At 44.1% G+C, this 14,815-nt stretch overlaps 1 protein-coding gene across 2 annotated transcripts; it reads right to left on the minus strand.

Moving 5' to 3' along the window:
- Positions 1-6,492: 6,492 nt before the first annotated feature.
- LOC114710164 (immunoglobulin superfamily member 1) lies at positions 6,493-14,797 on the minus strand. Of its 2 annotated transcripts, XM_028894253.2 has the most exons (13): positions 14,476-14,753; positions 14,054-14,174; positions 12,068-12,138; positions 11,941-11,973; positions 11,255-11,545; positions 10,746-11,024; positions 9,877-10,164; positions 8,835-9,122; positions 8,368-8,655; positions 7,943-8,230; positions 7,535-7,813; positions 7,047-7,170; positions 6,493-6,902 (listed from the first exon to the last, which is right to left on the minus strand). In XM_028894253.2, exons 1-13 carry the CDS (start codon positions 14,714-14,716, stop codon positions 6,767-6,769), a joined length of 2,727 nt encoding a protein of 908 aa, XP_028750086.2. In that variant the 5' UTR covers positions 14,717-14,753; the 3' UTR covers positions 6,493-6,766. The 2 variants fall into 2 exon arrangements, with proteins under 2 accessions (XP_028750086.2, XP_028750088.2); XM_028894255.2 differs by lacking the exon at positions 7,047-7,170 and having other exon boundaries at positions 6,775-6,902; positions 14,476-14,797.
- Between the last annotated feature and the right edge of the window lie 18 nt (positions 14,798-14,815).

The following is a 14,815-nucleotide window of genomic DNA, read 5'->3' on the forward strand; positions in this document are numbered from 1 at the left end:
CAGTTTGAACTGGAAATGCCCCACTCTGGCTTCTGTGTTACTTCCCAGCTTTGTGGTGATGGAGCCCCAAAGAGATCCGACCTGGCTGGTGGAATGTAGGGTGTAAGATGCTGCCTTTTGAAAGTTATAGTTGTTTTGACTCTAGCCTGTGTTCTCTAAATCCTGATTTGCCCACTATGTGAGGATCAGCCCTTCATAGTATTGATATGGCATTTTAAAACGTAATTTCTTTTTTCTTTTTGTTGATTTTCCTTCTTCTAATTTCTCTTCCATTCCCCTGTCCATTGCAAGGGTGGGGCCACTGTTAACACCTTTTAGCTAGTTATGACAAATTTCCTAACAGCTGACAGCCTTTACAGGACTTATCTCAAGTTCAAAATGAATTCTGACTCCTATTGAACATTCTGTTAAATCAGCAGTTCTCAACCCCTCTGGGGTGGACCGACCCTTTCACAGGGGCCACATATCAGATATCCTGCATATCAGATATTTACATTACAATTCCTAGCAGGAGTAAAATTAGAGTCATAAAGTAGCAATAAAAATAATTTGTGGTTGGAGAAGGGTCACCACAACATGCGGAACTGTATCAAAGGGTTTGCAGCATTAGGAAGGTTGGGAACCACTGTACTAGATGATTATTTCACATAGATTCTTCTTCGACTTTTTCTTAGGATACAAAGATGGCCTTCTGAAGAAATAAGAGTTATTTTCCCCCTACAGGCTTAAAATAAGTGTATAGATGATTTAACTCTACATGAGACACATGCAGTGTCTCAGTCACCCACAACTACACAGGGAGCCAGGCTGGCACACCCTGGAGGCTAAGGAGAAGGATTCTGAGTCCAGAGCCAGCCTGAACTAAGGTCATAAAACTGGAAAGGGGACCATGGGTGAGAGAATAGAGGTGTTGATGGTGGGAGGAGGGCCACAGAACACATGTGACATGAAAATGGAAGAAGGCTATTGGGGGTTGAAGGGAACAATGTGGGAGGAAGGGATGGAAGAGAAGCGGGGAGAAAGAGATCAACAACAAGAAACTCCATTTGAGAATACCGTGCTAAAGTCCTCATACTTTGTATAGCAATTTAAATTGTTGTAATTTTTAAAAGGCAACATGAACTTTACAACAAAAGTAACCTGTGATAGACCAATAAACCAGCTGAGTAGCTTCCGTTTCCCACAAATCCTGACCACAATCAGTTGAAAACACAACTTGAGCTAGAATTCCAGAGAGTTAATTTTGCTACAGGATATGATAGCTCCGGCTAAAGGCCCACTGCTGAGGGCAGGGAGGGCCATCAGGGAACATGTTTCTTCCCCAGCCCTACTACCACCAATCACGGCTTTGCCTTCTCTGGGCTTTTCAGAAAATGGGTTTCATCACAGCATGTTGTCTCTCCATAGTTGCAGCATCGTTTTATTCCCCTAGAAAGGAGAATTGGAAGAATTTCGTTTGCAGCAGAGCAGAGAGGCATGGATTCCTGGGAGGGAAGTATAACGATCAAGAGTACGTTTGGTAACCTATGGAAGGATTCCTCTGTAAAGCTTAGAAGCCAGCCTCTGTTAAGAAGAAGGGAAAGGAGAGGAAGGGAGTGTGCATTCTCACAGGAGGGCTGCAGGTTTTGCATTGGCAGTGGACTGTGAATTGGGCTGAGGCCCTTCCTTCCCTTGAGAGTGCAAGGTCAGGATCTCACAGAAACCTGAGACAGCATAGCTCAATGATTACAAGCATGAAGTGTGGAGCCAGACTGCGTGGGTCCAAATTCTGTCCCTAATACTTGCTAGCTGAGTGGCCTACTAGCTTGCCTAACTCCAGTGTGCGTCTGTTTCCTTTTTTGTCAGAAATGTGAATAGTGATAGGACCTACTGCTAACATTTGTGGTAGGGATCAAAATGCTCAATAAATGTAAAGCACTAAAGGAGAGCCTTTCATGCTAAGTGAATGTGAGTGCTGTTTAAAAAATTGAATGAAATAACACACTGGGAAGGGGGTCAAACTGGTAAATCCTGGACCTTCATTCTGTTCTGGGTACCATGCTATCTGAAGTTTAGTATGGGGGAATCTGCTTTGGGAAGCAGCTTGTATTACTTTGCCTTTCTTATGACTGTAACAAAATATCTGACAAGAGGCCACTTAAGGAAGGATTGGTTTCCATTGGCTCCGGGTTTGAGGCTACAGTCCAACATGGTGATACTCATGGCAGTGGTGACATTTGTCCGAGATTCTAAAAGCCTCAGTAAACCAAGAGACAGAGAAGGAGGAATGTTGTTGCATGGCCTTCTTTCTCCTTTTATTCTTTTTATCTGGTCTGGGACTCACAGATCATGAGATAGTATCACCCACACTAGGGGTGAGTTTTCCCTCTTCCTTTAAAGCTCGATGGGAACACCTTCCCAAACCCAGAGGTCTTCCTTCCAGGTAATTCCAAGTCCAGTCAAAGATGAAATGCAATTTCATTTCCAGCTCCATCTTTGGTTATGAGCTGATTGGCTGAAATATGTAACTTAGTGGTTCTGCTTCCAGGTTACATGTGACCAGGGATAGTGACAAGGAGCTTCATGCTAGGTGGATGAGTTCACATATAAAGATATCTAGAAAGGATTCACTAAATAATAATATATGATTTTTATAAGCTAGGGCTCACAAATCAAGATATAACAGGAGTAAATATCAGCTCTTAATATTTTAGGTAAAAACTCAATTGCCAACCATGTCATGTGCATAAGGAAGGGACAAGAAATAATTGAGCTGTCAAAAGCTTGTGTGGAAAAAGAAAACCTGTAAGGATTGTTGACCACGTAATTTGTATGATGCAACAGTGTGAACTGCCTATCTGAAATTAATGCAATTTTAGGCGGTGGTAATGGTGAGCAGAGATCTCAGATAGTAATCATTTCAGTATTTGTTCCCCAGCCCTTGCACTCCTTGGGCTTCTGCAGACACAACAGACCATGTCCTGTTGACAGTGTTTCTGGATGGACCATGAAAAACATTGACAAACTGTCCAAAAGTGTTGTCCTGGTTTGGGAGGCACTGGAAAAGTCTTTCTTGAGGATGTAATGAAAATGAACCAGGGATAGAAGCAGTGAGGCAGCGCATGAAATGTTTCTCTCTTCTAATAGAAATGTTTGCAGAGCACACCCCACACTCCATCTATCAGCAGCTCCCATTGTATCTTTCCACAAAAGAAATCAATAATCTGGTTGTTTCTCACTGCCCCTTCTGCTACCATCCAAGCCTAATACAGCCCCTCTTTCCAGGATCACTACAGTAGCCTCCTCTGAGATCTCTCTGTTCCCACCCTGGTGCCCTCCACAGAGAAGGCTAGATAGTCTTATTTAAATCTAACTCCAGTGGCTTCCTGTTTCATTCAGAGTGGAAGTCAAAGTCCTTATAGAGACGTCCAAGGTCTTTCTTGGCTGTGTTCCCATTGCCTCTCGGTCTTGTATCTGCTTCTACATGCCTCCTTATTCTGCTCTAGCCACATGATCTCACCTACAATTAGAAAAAAAATGAGGTAGTTCTCCCATTTCAGAGCTTTTACACCCATGTTTACCTCTGAGTAGAACATACTTTGCTTAGAGACTTGTACTAATAATTGTGCTATTGTGTCCTTTAAACCATAACTTAAATATTAATTCTCAGATCTTCCCAGCCATCTTTTAAAAATTGTAGCGACTTTCCCACAGAATAAACCTGAGGCTTTGTTCATTGCTTGACTTTTCACTGCAACCCTTATTACCATGCAATATTCCATATAACTTATTACCAATAATACTTATTTGCCTCCCACACCAGATAGGCAGGGATTATCTGTTTCACTCAAAACTGTATCCAGTGCCCTTGGCAATGTGTGACATATAGAAAATAGCCAATATGCATTTGTAGAACACACAGATATTTCAAATGTTTTAAAGTGCTGCTCTGATTGAGTCTGTTAGCACTGAGGTAGACATAAACTCTGTCGTATCTGGAACCTACATAATTGAGAACTAATAGCACAAACATATTTCTAAATGGAAGTTGATTGAACTCTGATACCACTGCTGATGGAGACTGACTGGATTCGAACTCCCACTTTCTAGATTTTGGAGGACTGTTGTGGATTTAGTCTGGGTTACAACTTGAGTCAGAATTAGGACCAATAAGTATGAAAGGGATACATACAGGCGATAGAGGATCTATAGACCAATTGGAAATTCTCAAACTGTTTCATGTTTACCTGGAGATGTGCAAAAATAGACGGTCTACACATCAGTATGGCTATAAAGGAGAGATCCTGTATTGGACCATCTTCATATATTTGGGATGCTGGAGCCAACGGTGTATAATCTCAGTGATCAGCAGGTATTTGCATTTATTTTCTCATACTTGGGAGAGGCATTTGGATTTTCTTTTTGAAGAGACAAATTCTCCTGTAAAGGTTCGTTCCCTAATTGAGATTCCACTTCCCAGAAATTACCTGATGCTGGGTGATGATTAGAGGCCAGCCAGGGGTAAAGGGACTGATTCCCATGGCAACCAGGTTGAAAAAACAGACCATGAGGAGAATTGTCAGAAACAAGCTACATTGGCATTATAAATAGATATTTAATTCATTGAGATAGTTTGTGACGACTCCTGCATTATAAATAGATACTTAATTCATTGACATAGCTTTGACAGGGAGTAGCAAAGTTAAATTCCAGAGCGACTCTTTGTCTTTAAGTATTTCATAGTTAACTGACAACTATTTTCTCCCTTCTAATTCTTGCAGAACTGGGTTGTCTCAGTGAAAGAACAGTGTGTGTGAGTGTTTTAAGAAAGCCAACTTAGAGGCCAGTGTCACAATATTTCTCACGGTTTGTTTCTCAGGGCAAGGTTTCTGGGGCTTTTTCCTGATTGCACATGAGTACCTCTCTTTGAACCTTGGTGACACAAGAGACCCCAGGTTCAATGTGGATATTTCACAAGAGTCTCTGGCATGTTTTTTTTTTTTTTTTTTTTTTTTTTTTAGTTTTTTAGGTCCTGTATTTCTAATTTGGAGGCTTCTCTAAATTTCAGTCTGTGTCTCTCTGAGGTTTTCCTCTTTCTCTCCCCCTCAACTCTCCCCCCAATCTCCCCCCTCTCTCAACAGCTAGAACAATCAAATAATTCCTTGATAACTTGTGCAGCTCTGTCACTGACCTTGACAACATACACTTTGAAATATCTAAAGATCAGAAAACATAACCAGGCCCCATCAAAGGATTTTTTTTTTTTATCCTAAAACCAAGGACTAAGGACAGGCCTCCTTCCAGTTTCAAAAGGCACAGCTTGACTGAGGGTTAACTATGTAGAGTTTGAGGGCAGAGAGTAATGTTCAGCACAAAGCAACAATTAGGTTTGGCTGGATTCAAATGTAAAAGCACTTTTCAAATGTAAATGCGATTTTTAGAAACACTATAAGAAATTAGTGTAAGCAACTAATAGAATCTCATCAAATGGAAATCAGAGTGGGACTGTGTACTTCTACATTCCACAGAGCTTAATACAAATTAGTCTATAATACTCAGCATGTTTTATTCTTAAGGATTAAGGGGAAAGGGATGCATTCTTTTTCATTAACTTCTAGGATAAATAAGTTTCCTAATGCAAGGATATAAGAGTTACTTTCTAAACTTTATTGTACCCAGGGTTAAATAACTAACTGTGTGCTCAACCCTTGTGTATTGCTCTATTGAACAATGTTTGCTTAGAATTACACAGTACTGGGGGGCAAGGAACTTTAGGGTCATATGTGAAGGGGTCGTGACCTCCTCTAGGACTCACAAATCAATTCTTCTGAGGTTTTAAACAAGGTTCAAGGAATTAGGTAACCCTCCCTCCCCAATCAAACACACTAATGTGTACTAAATTCCCATCCATAAAGCAAAGTGTGTGTTGATGCAGGAAAAAAAGATCATAGGTTAAAAGTAAGAGCCAGTTCTAATTTGAGTCCTGGGAGTAGACACTAAGAGGTCCCCCTGCATGCTAACTGCTTCCTCACTTCCAGAAATTCCACCACTAGAGACCCACACCTTTGGAAAAATGAACTTTCTTTATAGGGGGTGAAATATCAGGTTTTATTAATTATTCACAATTACTGTTGAATTAGTTAATACTCTATGGTTGTTATTAAGTGTCATAAGACATTCTTTGCCAGTTTCAAAGTTCTATAGAGGGCTGGATGTGCTGTTTGAAAGCCTATGAATCTAAAAACAACATAGTGGAAAAAAATTAGTGTAACTTCAGTGTTTGTTCTTCTCATGTTTGACTTGAACAGAACATTGTCATGCAGGGACAGGATGGAGGGGCAACAGAACACTGTATTCAGTGCACACATCTAAAACTAAGTTGCAAAGCTCAATTTGGGAGCCCTCCGGCCCTCCTCCACCACCAAATCCTTGAACTCCTTTCTCACGTCCTCTTATCATTTCCGCTGAGTTGTAAGTGGGAAACAGACCAAAAGAAGACCACTACCATGGTTTTTTGCAGTTAAATAGTGAATACTCTCTTTATTCAGAAGAATACATTTTAATAGAATTTCATGCACCAGTAAATCAGTATGGTGAGGAGTTACAGGGGTAAGGGAAACAGCTTGACCTAGTAGAGCTTGCCACTCCAAGAATCCTCTTGACCCAACTCAGGTGGCTAGACTCAAAAAGCAGTAAATGCTGCTGAATTCTAGGGTAAGCAAGTTGGATTTCCAGGCCTCTGCAAGCAAAAGATAGGTGAGGAAACCTCTTGTAAAGGAGAGGATAATTATATTGGGACTGTCAGTTCCGCTGAGATTCTCTGAGAGGCAGATGAAGGAGAATTGGTGGTGGTTTCTGGTTCTCCTTCTTGGTTACACTCTTCAAGGACTATGGTCTGGTCTCTTCCATCTGTCTCAGAGCCCCTGTATAATGAAAAAAGATAGAAAACTAATGGGGGCTGGTCCTGAAAACATATTATAGGGTGGAGCTCAGATGCCAGAAAAGTAATTATCATGAACTTTCCAGCAGCACTCCATTTCTGGAATTGAGCTGAGCTGAGTATTTACCTAGTCCGAAGGCGAGGCCACTTCTTCCACTCTACGGCTAGCACTATCCCCAAGGCTACCACCACCACCACAATCAGGGTACTTCGGACAATGTTACCTACAGTGCACTCTTGAGCAACAGGCCCTGTGGTATATAAATAAATGGAATCAGAACTTAGCATAGCAATGTTCCTTTTAATATTATGTTGTCCTCTCTTACCTCCTCAGAGTCACTATGCAAGCCATGTACTGAGCTGTCGAAGGAATTCAGTCGAGGTGCACATGCGGAGACACGCAGACCTCCTTTCTGGCAGGGAGACCTTAGATGGATCTATTCCGTATCTCTGAGTGCACCTGAACCCCTACCTTCGGTTCATCTTTACAAAAGGTGTGATGCACTTGAGGGTTCCAACTTCCTGTCTCCTAACTTGACCTATCTCTGTGTGGGCTGTCCTGGAAATCTCAGGAACACCAAGACAGGAACTTTCCTGGAGGGATTATCCACTCACCTGCTGCTCCAACTAGCTCCAGGGCATCACTGGGCTCTGACCAGATGTCAGGGTAGGCCTGCAGACGGTAGCTGCAGCTGTAGTTTCCAATGCCTTTCCCTTCCACATTGTTGATGACAAAGTCTCCATCCTCTGAGAACTGCTGGGGTGCTTCTTCTCCATCATGTTCCAGCACAAATTCAACTCCTGGTAGGGGTCCTCGGCACTGAAGGGTGATGTCCTTCCCTAGTTTGAAGACAGTGCTGGGCCAGGCTGACAGATAAGGTTTAGGGGGCTTGTCTGCAACCAAAACAAGAGCACAGAGTTAAACAAAGTGGCCCTGAACCCAGCCATCTCTTGTATTATTCTTAGCCCTTAAAAGGCCTAAAACTACAAAATCTAAATGTTTCCTGGGTTTCAGAACCTTACCAGTCACCCAGATCTCTAGGGGGTTGCTGTGATTCGAAGCCACAAGGGGAGCAGAATCCAGATAATAAACACAGCTGTAGACACCAGAATCCTGATCCCTCACCACTGGCATCCAGAAGTCAGCTCTGTACCCACTTGGCCTCTGTTGCTCTAAAGGCTGTTGAGTCCCCTCTTTCAAAAGGACAAATGTTGAATCTGGAAGTTCCCCTTGACATTGAAGAGTCACATTTTCTCCAGGGGCTACCATGGGACCAGGTTGAACTAACAGGCTGGGCTTAGGAAGTAAACCTGCAAGAAATGAACTGCTCATCAGAGAGAAGCCATTTTGGAGTCTGTTCCTCCCTGACCTCCCCTAGTCTCTCATGAGCCAGTCAATCTGATCCTTTCAACACTACAATGCCCACTTCACAATCTCATCCCCTTACCCGTGACTATGAGTTCCAGAGTGTTGCTAGGCTGTATCTTGATAGGGCTGATCCAGTCAGGGTGGTAACAGCAGCTATAACGACCTATGCTAGCATCAGATATATTGGTAATAGGGAATGCTCCTTCATTGCTGGTAGACCCCCAAAGCTGCATTGAAGTGGCTTCTCCTTCTTTGTGCAAAATGTACCCAACTCCATGAACTGGTCCTTGGCACCAGAGAGTAACATTCTGTCCCATAGTGACCACAGAACTAGGCTCAGCAGACAACCATGGTCTGGGGAATGTGTCTAGAAAGAGAATAATGATGAATACGGTGTAAGTATGCAACCTTGTTACTCCCACACCACGATAATTGATTTTCCTTGAATCCCCTCCATAGTTTGGCCTGCCCTCCTAGAAGAGATCAACCCCCTTAGTCCATACTCCAACTGATCCTATCCCAACCCCTTGTTTTGTCTGTCCTTACCAGTCACCCAGATCATAAGGGGCACACTACGGTATGAGCCTCTGTTCGACATGGTTGTCTCATAGTAGATACAGCTGTAGTTTCCAGAGTCCTCCGCTCCAACAGTGTGGAGGAGGAAGTCAACTGAGGTCCCCGAAGCACTCTGGAACTGTAAGGGAGCATGGGTACCCTCCTGTAAGAGGGCAAACCTCATGCCCTGAAAAGTTCCTTGGCAGCGGAGTGTCACATTCTTCCCAGGAAGTACCACCGGGCCTGGCTGTGCCAGGAGAGTGGGTTTCGGGTAGTATTCTAAAAGGGAAAAGATTATAATATAAGGAAAGACTGCTCCCCACATTTTGCAAGTAGCCTTTATAATGTTGTTATGGGAGATGATATATGTTTATTGTGGAAAATTAGAAAATGTAATAAAAAACTAATGAAGAAAACATAATTTTACCAGCTCAAATATAACTATTTTCCCACTTGTGTTTTAACACATGACTATGTCCTTGGAGCTGAGACTATTTATGTAAGTGAGACCCACTGTACTCAGAGTTGGAGAATCTGGTATGTTTATATTAAAAAACACTTTCCTATGACGTTAAACACCCTTTGAAACAATCGTTTGTAATGGCTGTCTAACATGCACCTGACATTTCAAGGTTTTCTCCAATTCTCTGAGGGCCATCTAGCCCACCAATCCCTGACAGCTCAGTTCAGGCAAAAGCAGACCTTGAACTCAAAGCTCAAGGCCAAGCTTCAAAGAACTATTTTAGAAAGCAGGCAACTTGAGCTTGGTTCTTGAATTGGCCACCCCTATCTACCACACTACTTTTTTTTCAGAGGTGAATTTCTGGCCTCCCCCCGACTCCTTTGTCTTCTCTTCTCGTGATGATAACATGAGCAGCTGTCCTCCTTGGACAGTTCATCATGTGCTGAGCACTACCCCAAGAATGTTGCTGTGTCCTTTACAGAACACATGTCTTCCCCTCCCGCTGGCAGCCCCTCCAATCACTCTCCTAGGGTCAATACTATCTCCACCAAGACTTCCCCTCTCCCTAACCTGTCACAATTAGCTCCACAGGGTCGCTGGGCTCAGACCAGATGGAAAAGTCATAATAACGACAGCTATAGTTTCCCCCATCACCAACGGCCACTGAAATGACCAGAAAGTGAGCTGCACTAGACCCTGGAGTTCCCCAGGCGGGGTCACTTGATGCAATTTCATTGTCATCCTTGTAAAGAATGAAGCTCATGTGCTCATGGGAGGTGGAGCAAGTGAAAGTCACTCGGGCACCAGGAGTGACCACAGGACTGGCCCACGTCTTGAAGAAAGGCTTCGGGTACACTTCTAGAAGAGAAAAACAAAACAGTACAAAACCAAATCAAGAAAACAGGAAACAAATACAGGAAATGTTGGTTTGGGGAAGCTGTTCTCTATATGCATTTGTATAAATAGTTGCATTAATGTTTTTGTTTGGTTTTACAGGTATCCCTCATCCAGTCTCTCCTTGCCTCTAGATGAATCCAAATCACTGTCACTGGAACAGGCAAGGGAGGCTGTTGAAGGGGTAAACTTGCCTTAGAACTCTATTAATTAGTTCTCTGAGCCTAAGCTTGCCCATGTGGATAAGCGAAGGAAATAGTACCCACTTCACCTCTCTTCAGGATTTCCTCTATAGTTAAATGAGGTAATCAATGGGAAAAAAAATCAGAAAAATTAAATCACCCTCCACAAACCCAAGCTATTAATAACAATTATGTCTATTAATATCGTGCAGCCAGAGGTCCTGGCACTCCCAGCGCCACGCCTGCCTGGCTCTAAGATTGGACACAGGCTCCTAGTACCAGCAGCAAAATTTGTGGGGGTGATAGGAGTGTCCAACAGGCACATTCAGCCCCTCCTCCCTCACATACTCTTTTCAGCTCTACCTTTTATGACAAGCTCCAGGAGCTCACTGGGCTCAGACCACTTGAAGGGCTGCATTTCGGTGTGTGTGCGGCAGCTGTAATTGCCCTCCTCTTTATCTCCCATTCTTTGAATTGTAAAGAAGGCTTCTCTACCAACGGCACCGAGTTGCTGGACAGGTTCCTGCTCTCCCTTCTTATACAGAGCAAAGCCCAAACCCTCTAGCCATCCTTTGCATCGGATCTGCAGTTCCTGGCCCCGGATTGGGAGGGAAGCCGAAATGACAGGTTTGGGAAGGATGTCTAGAAAACCAAAATGGAATGACAAGGGAGTCAAAAGTTTGCAAGTGCCCAAGATGGGACGCTCAGAGTTACTTTACAAACAAACGAAATGCATTCTGAGGAGCCCTGAGTTTCCAAATCGGTTTCCTCTCACTCTTTTCCTCACCCCTCCCCCATCTTTTCCTCCTAGCCGCTAAGAGGTCCCAGGGGCACTGGGGATCACTCCGGGAGGATCCTCTGTCTTCGCTTACCTGTTCCTACTAGTTCAAGTGCTTCACTAGGCTCCGACACAGCCATCTCCTCCCATGAATGGCAATGGTAACTCCCGGTGTGGCTGTGGGTCAGGGCGCCAAGGGGGAAGGCAGCCCGGACCTGCTCCGAGGCTGGGCGAGTTGCAATCCACCCGGTCCCGTCCTTCAGTAACACAAACTCCTTAGTTGAGCTAGAAGGGCTTCTGCACCAGAGGGTTAAGTTCTTCCACGGGGCCAGAGGGAAGTTCGTCTCTGCCCAGAGTTCAGGCTTAGGAGTTGGCATGATTATTTCTAGAAACAGCAGAGTTAATGAAGCCTTCCTCCTGGCATTCTCCTTCCCCCCTTTCCTTTCTACTGAAGCCCCTACCCAGCTCCTCACCCCACCCCCCTGCGCCCCTTTCAGCCAAAATCTTTTCTTTGCTATCTTGCGTCTTTCTTCAGGTGCTGGGGAAAGGGGAAGCTGATGTCTCAGCTGAGCCTCACAAAAATGCAGGAGCCTGAAGGAATTTTTTACAGGCAGAAGGATAGAGTTGGAGGCTTAATTTTGCCAGTAGCTTTAACAAGTGCCCCTTCCTGGCTGTCCTTCCCTCCCAACCAGTCACTCCCTGGGCACTGACACTGACACTCTGTAGTTATTTCGGATCTCCAGAGAGGAATGTCCCAGTCTGGAGCAGGAAAAAACTCACCAATCTCTTCTGCCAGTGCCCCACTGCACAGTCCTGCAAAAGAAACTGTTGTCAGCCTCTGCCCCCTCTTCACCAAGACCACCCTCAAGCCTGCTGCCAGACTCCTGGCCCAACACTTTGTACTCACCACAGCAAAGAACAGCCATGAGTATGAAGAGCATGGCGACCCCTTGAGCTGTTCCCAACAACCAGGCTTCTCTAGTGAGACCAGAAAAGAGATGAGAGGAGTTGCTGGGATTAGGGGGAGGGCGGAGAGAAGGGGGCGGCAATTTATGTCATTGGTTTATTCACTACCCAATAGGGACTGGGTATGGCCAGGATAATGGGATCTGATCTTTTCTGACACCGATGACTTTTCTTTTTGAGGCACTAACCACCTACAAAGCCCTTGCACTTTCAGGACCTGCATGCTCCTCATCGCTGGCCCTCCCACAGTATATATTTTTTATCAGTTTCCCATGGCCCCTGATTAGGTTGCAAATGAGATGTCAGATGGAGAAATGCTTTTGTATCTCCAGTTCTCAGAACCCCTGGAGCTCAGCAGCTCTGGGTGGTTGGGTGTGGGGGTGGAAAGAGCAACCTTGAGTGTTTCTCAGTCATCAAGTTTAAGTTTGGAAGCAGTTGTTCCTATGGCAGGACTGGTCTTCAGACTGACCTGCCTCACCTGCCTTTGTTATGGAAGGGTTGCCTAGGCAGCCTTGATGAATTACCAGAAGACTGCCTGTCAGTGCCGAGCTAAGCCTGTCAGAGAGTGGTATCTCTCTCCCACTCCCTAGATTGTGACCACAAATGTGGAGCACTGTTGTTGGGCTCTGCTTGCTGTACAATTAGGAGGTATAAAGCCAAAGTTCAATTGCCAGTTTTTTCTTAGGAAACAGTGGCCAATCTTAGCCTTTTCCTCGTCAGAAAAACAACTTTTCAAGCTGCTCTCTATGAAATCTGGATTCCGATATTTTTCTTTGCTGCAATGGTCTTGGAGTAGGGTGAGACACATGAAGTTATATCTTTTTTAATCCTAATAGGAGGTTAGCCTAAAGCATATGGAATTTAGGGTAGAATCTATAGAACAGTAAAATTTGATCTCACTGAAACTGTTTGAAAACTCCAAGGGTGGTTTTTTTTTTTTAATTTTTGTCTTTTTGTTGTTGTTGTTGTTTTGTTTTGTTTTCCAGAAACCATAGGTGGCTCTCCACTTGTTGCCCTGGCACTCTATCCCTCAGATCTCAGTGGAAACACAGACACACATAGTCGTAGTGATCATCCGTTGTGTATTAAATTTCCCAGACACACAAAGGTGGCAGAAAGGGACACCCAGAAGCAGAGGGTGGAGGGAAGTGGGCACAACATTTAGGTGAAGGCCTGCCTGGACAAGATCTGTCATTTCTCTTTACATTGCCAACTGGAATAGCCTTAGAAAACCATGGGGATTAAGGAGAAAAATCAATGGTCCAAAGGACACTGGAATCAAATAGCAGGAGGATTTTTTGAGCAATTTTCAGGCTAGAGGAAAGAGTCAGATTCTCAGGATCTATATCTTGTCTTATCAAATACCTATTCATGTTAAAACTATATTCTGAGGATGCTTTGCACAGATAATAGGAATCTAGAATAACAGAAAAACTGGTTTCTAAGGAACCTTGAATGGGCCAAAATATTTGCTCTAGCCCTTGAAAGTGTGTGTGGAATGAGGGTAAATTGGAAAAGCTGAGATGGGAATTAGATAATCTGGAAGACAGAAGAGCATAGATCCTTACAAGAGAGCATGTTCACACCATATCTATTGGGAAGACATCTATAATGTCTTGTGGACAGAGTTGTTTAAGGAGAGATTTGGGGCATTGTAGGAGGTATAGAGGTCAGGGAACATGGTTTGGATTATTTCTGTAGCCTCTGAAAACTATACTTGACTCCACTTTCCAGCTTGGGAAAAGACCCCTCTGCAAGGTGAAAGAGAAACAAATGGAATGCCTTAACCAGTAAAGCCTTGAGGCTTGAGAGAAACCTAAGAGTGCATCCCTGTGGCTTACTGCCACTGGGGAGTAGCCCATTCTGGAGACTAGGTGAGCACACAATCAGCTCCTTGGGAAATAACAGGCAGAGAGAAGACAGTTACCTGAATCTCAGTCTCCGACATTTCCACCGTATCCACAGCACTAGGAGCAGCAAGGAAACAATCTGGATAGATAAGGACATCCTGAAAGCTTCATTTGGAATGGAATTCCAGGTGAGGAAGCCTGTGACCAGAGAAGACCAGAAGCGAAAGTCTTGCTGGGGATAAGGTCAGACAGATAAATTCATGGTGGGGGAGAGGAGCTGGTTACTTGGAAAGCTTGGGATAGATGTGCTCTTTCTTTTCATGGAGTCTTCAGAATATCTTGCTCACTGCTTTGAATTATTGTAGGACACCAAAGGAAGTATGCCTAGACACATGGGTCCTGACTTCCAAGCCCGCACTCCCCGTCCTGTATATTTCTGGGTACTACTTTAGGATCCCAGGATATGGAAGGATATTCCTATGAGAAGTTATCCTCTCACCTGCTGGCCCCACCAACTGCAGAGGCTCACTGTGCTGTGACCAGGTGTTAGTGTGTGTCTCAATATAATAGCTGCAACTGTAGGTCCCTGTGCCTTGTCCTTCAATGTCAGTGATGATGAAGTCTCCTCCATCTACTGAGAATTTTTGGAATGTTGTTCTTTCTTCCCATTCCAAAGAAAATTCAAGTACTGGATGAGATACTCGGCACTGAAAGGTGATGGTCTTTCCTACTTTGAACATGGAACTGGGCCAAGCTGAAAGGGAGGGTTTGGGGGGCTTATCTGAAACCAATCCAGAGACCACAGTTAGAGTGACATTTAGCTAAGCACCCTCTCCCCT

Source organism: Peromyscus leucopus, chromosome X (assembly GCF_004664715.2).
Source record: "Peromyscus leucopus breed LL Stock chromosome X, UCI_PerLeu_2.1, whole genome shotgun sequence".
NCBI classification, from domain to species: domain Eukaryota; kingdom Metazoa; phylum Chordata; class Mammalia; order Rodentia; family Cricetidae; genus Peromyscus; species Peromyscus leucopus.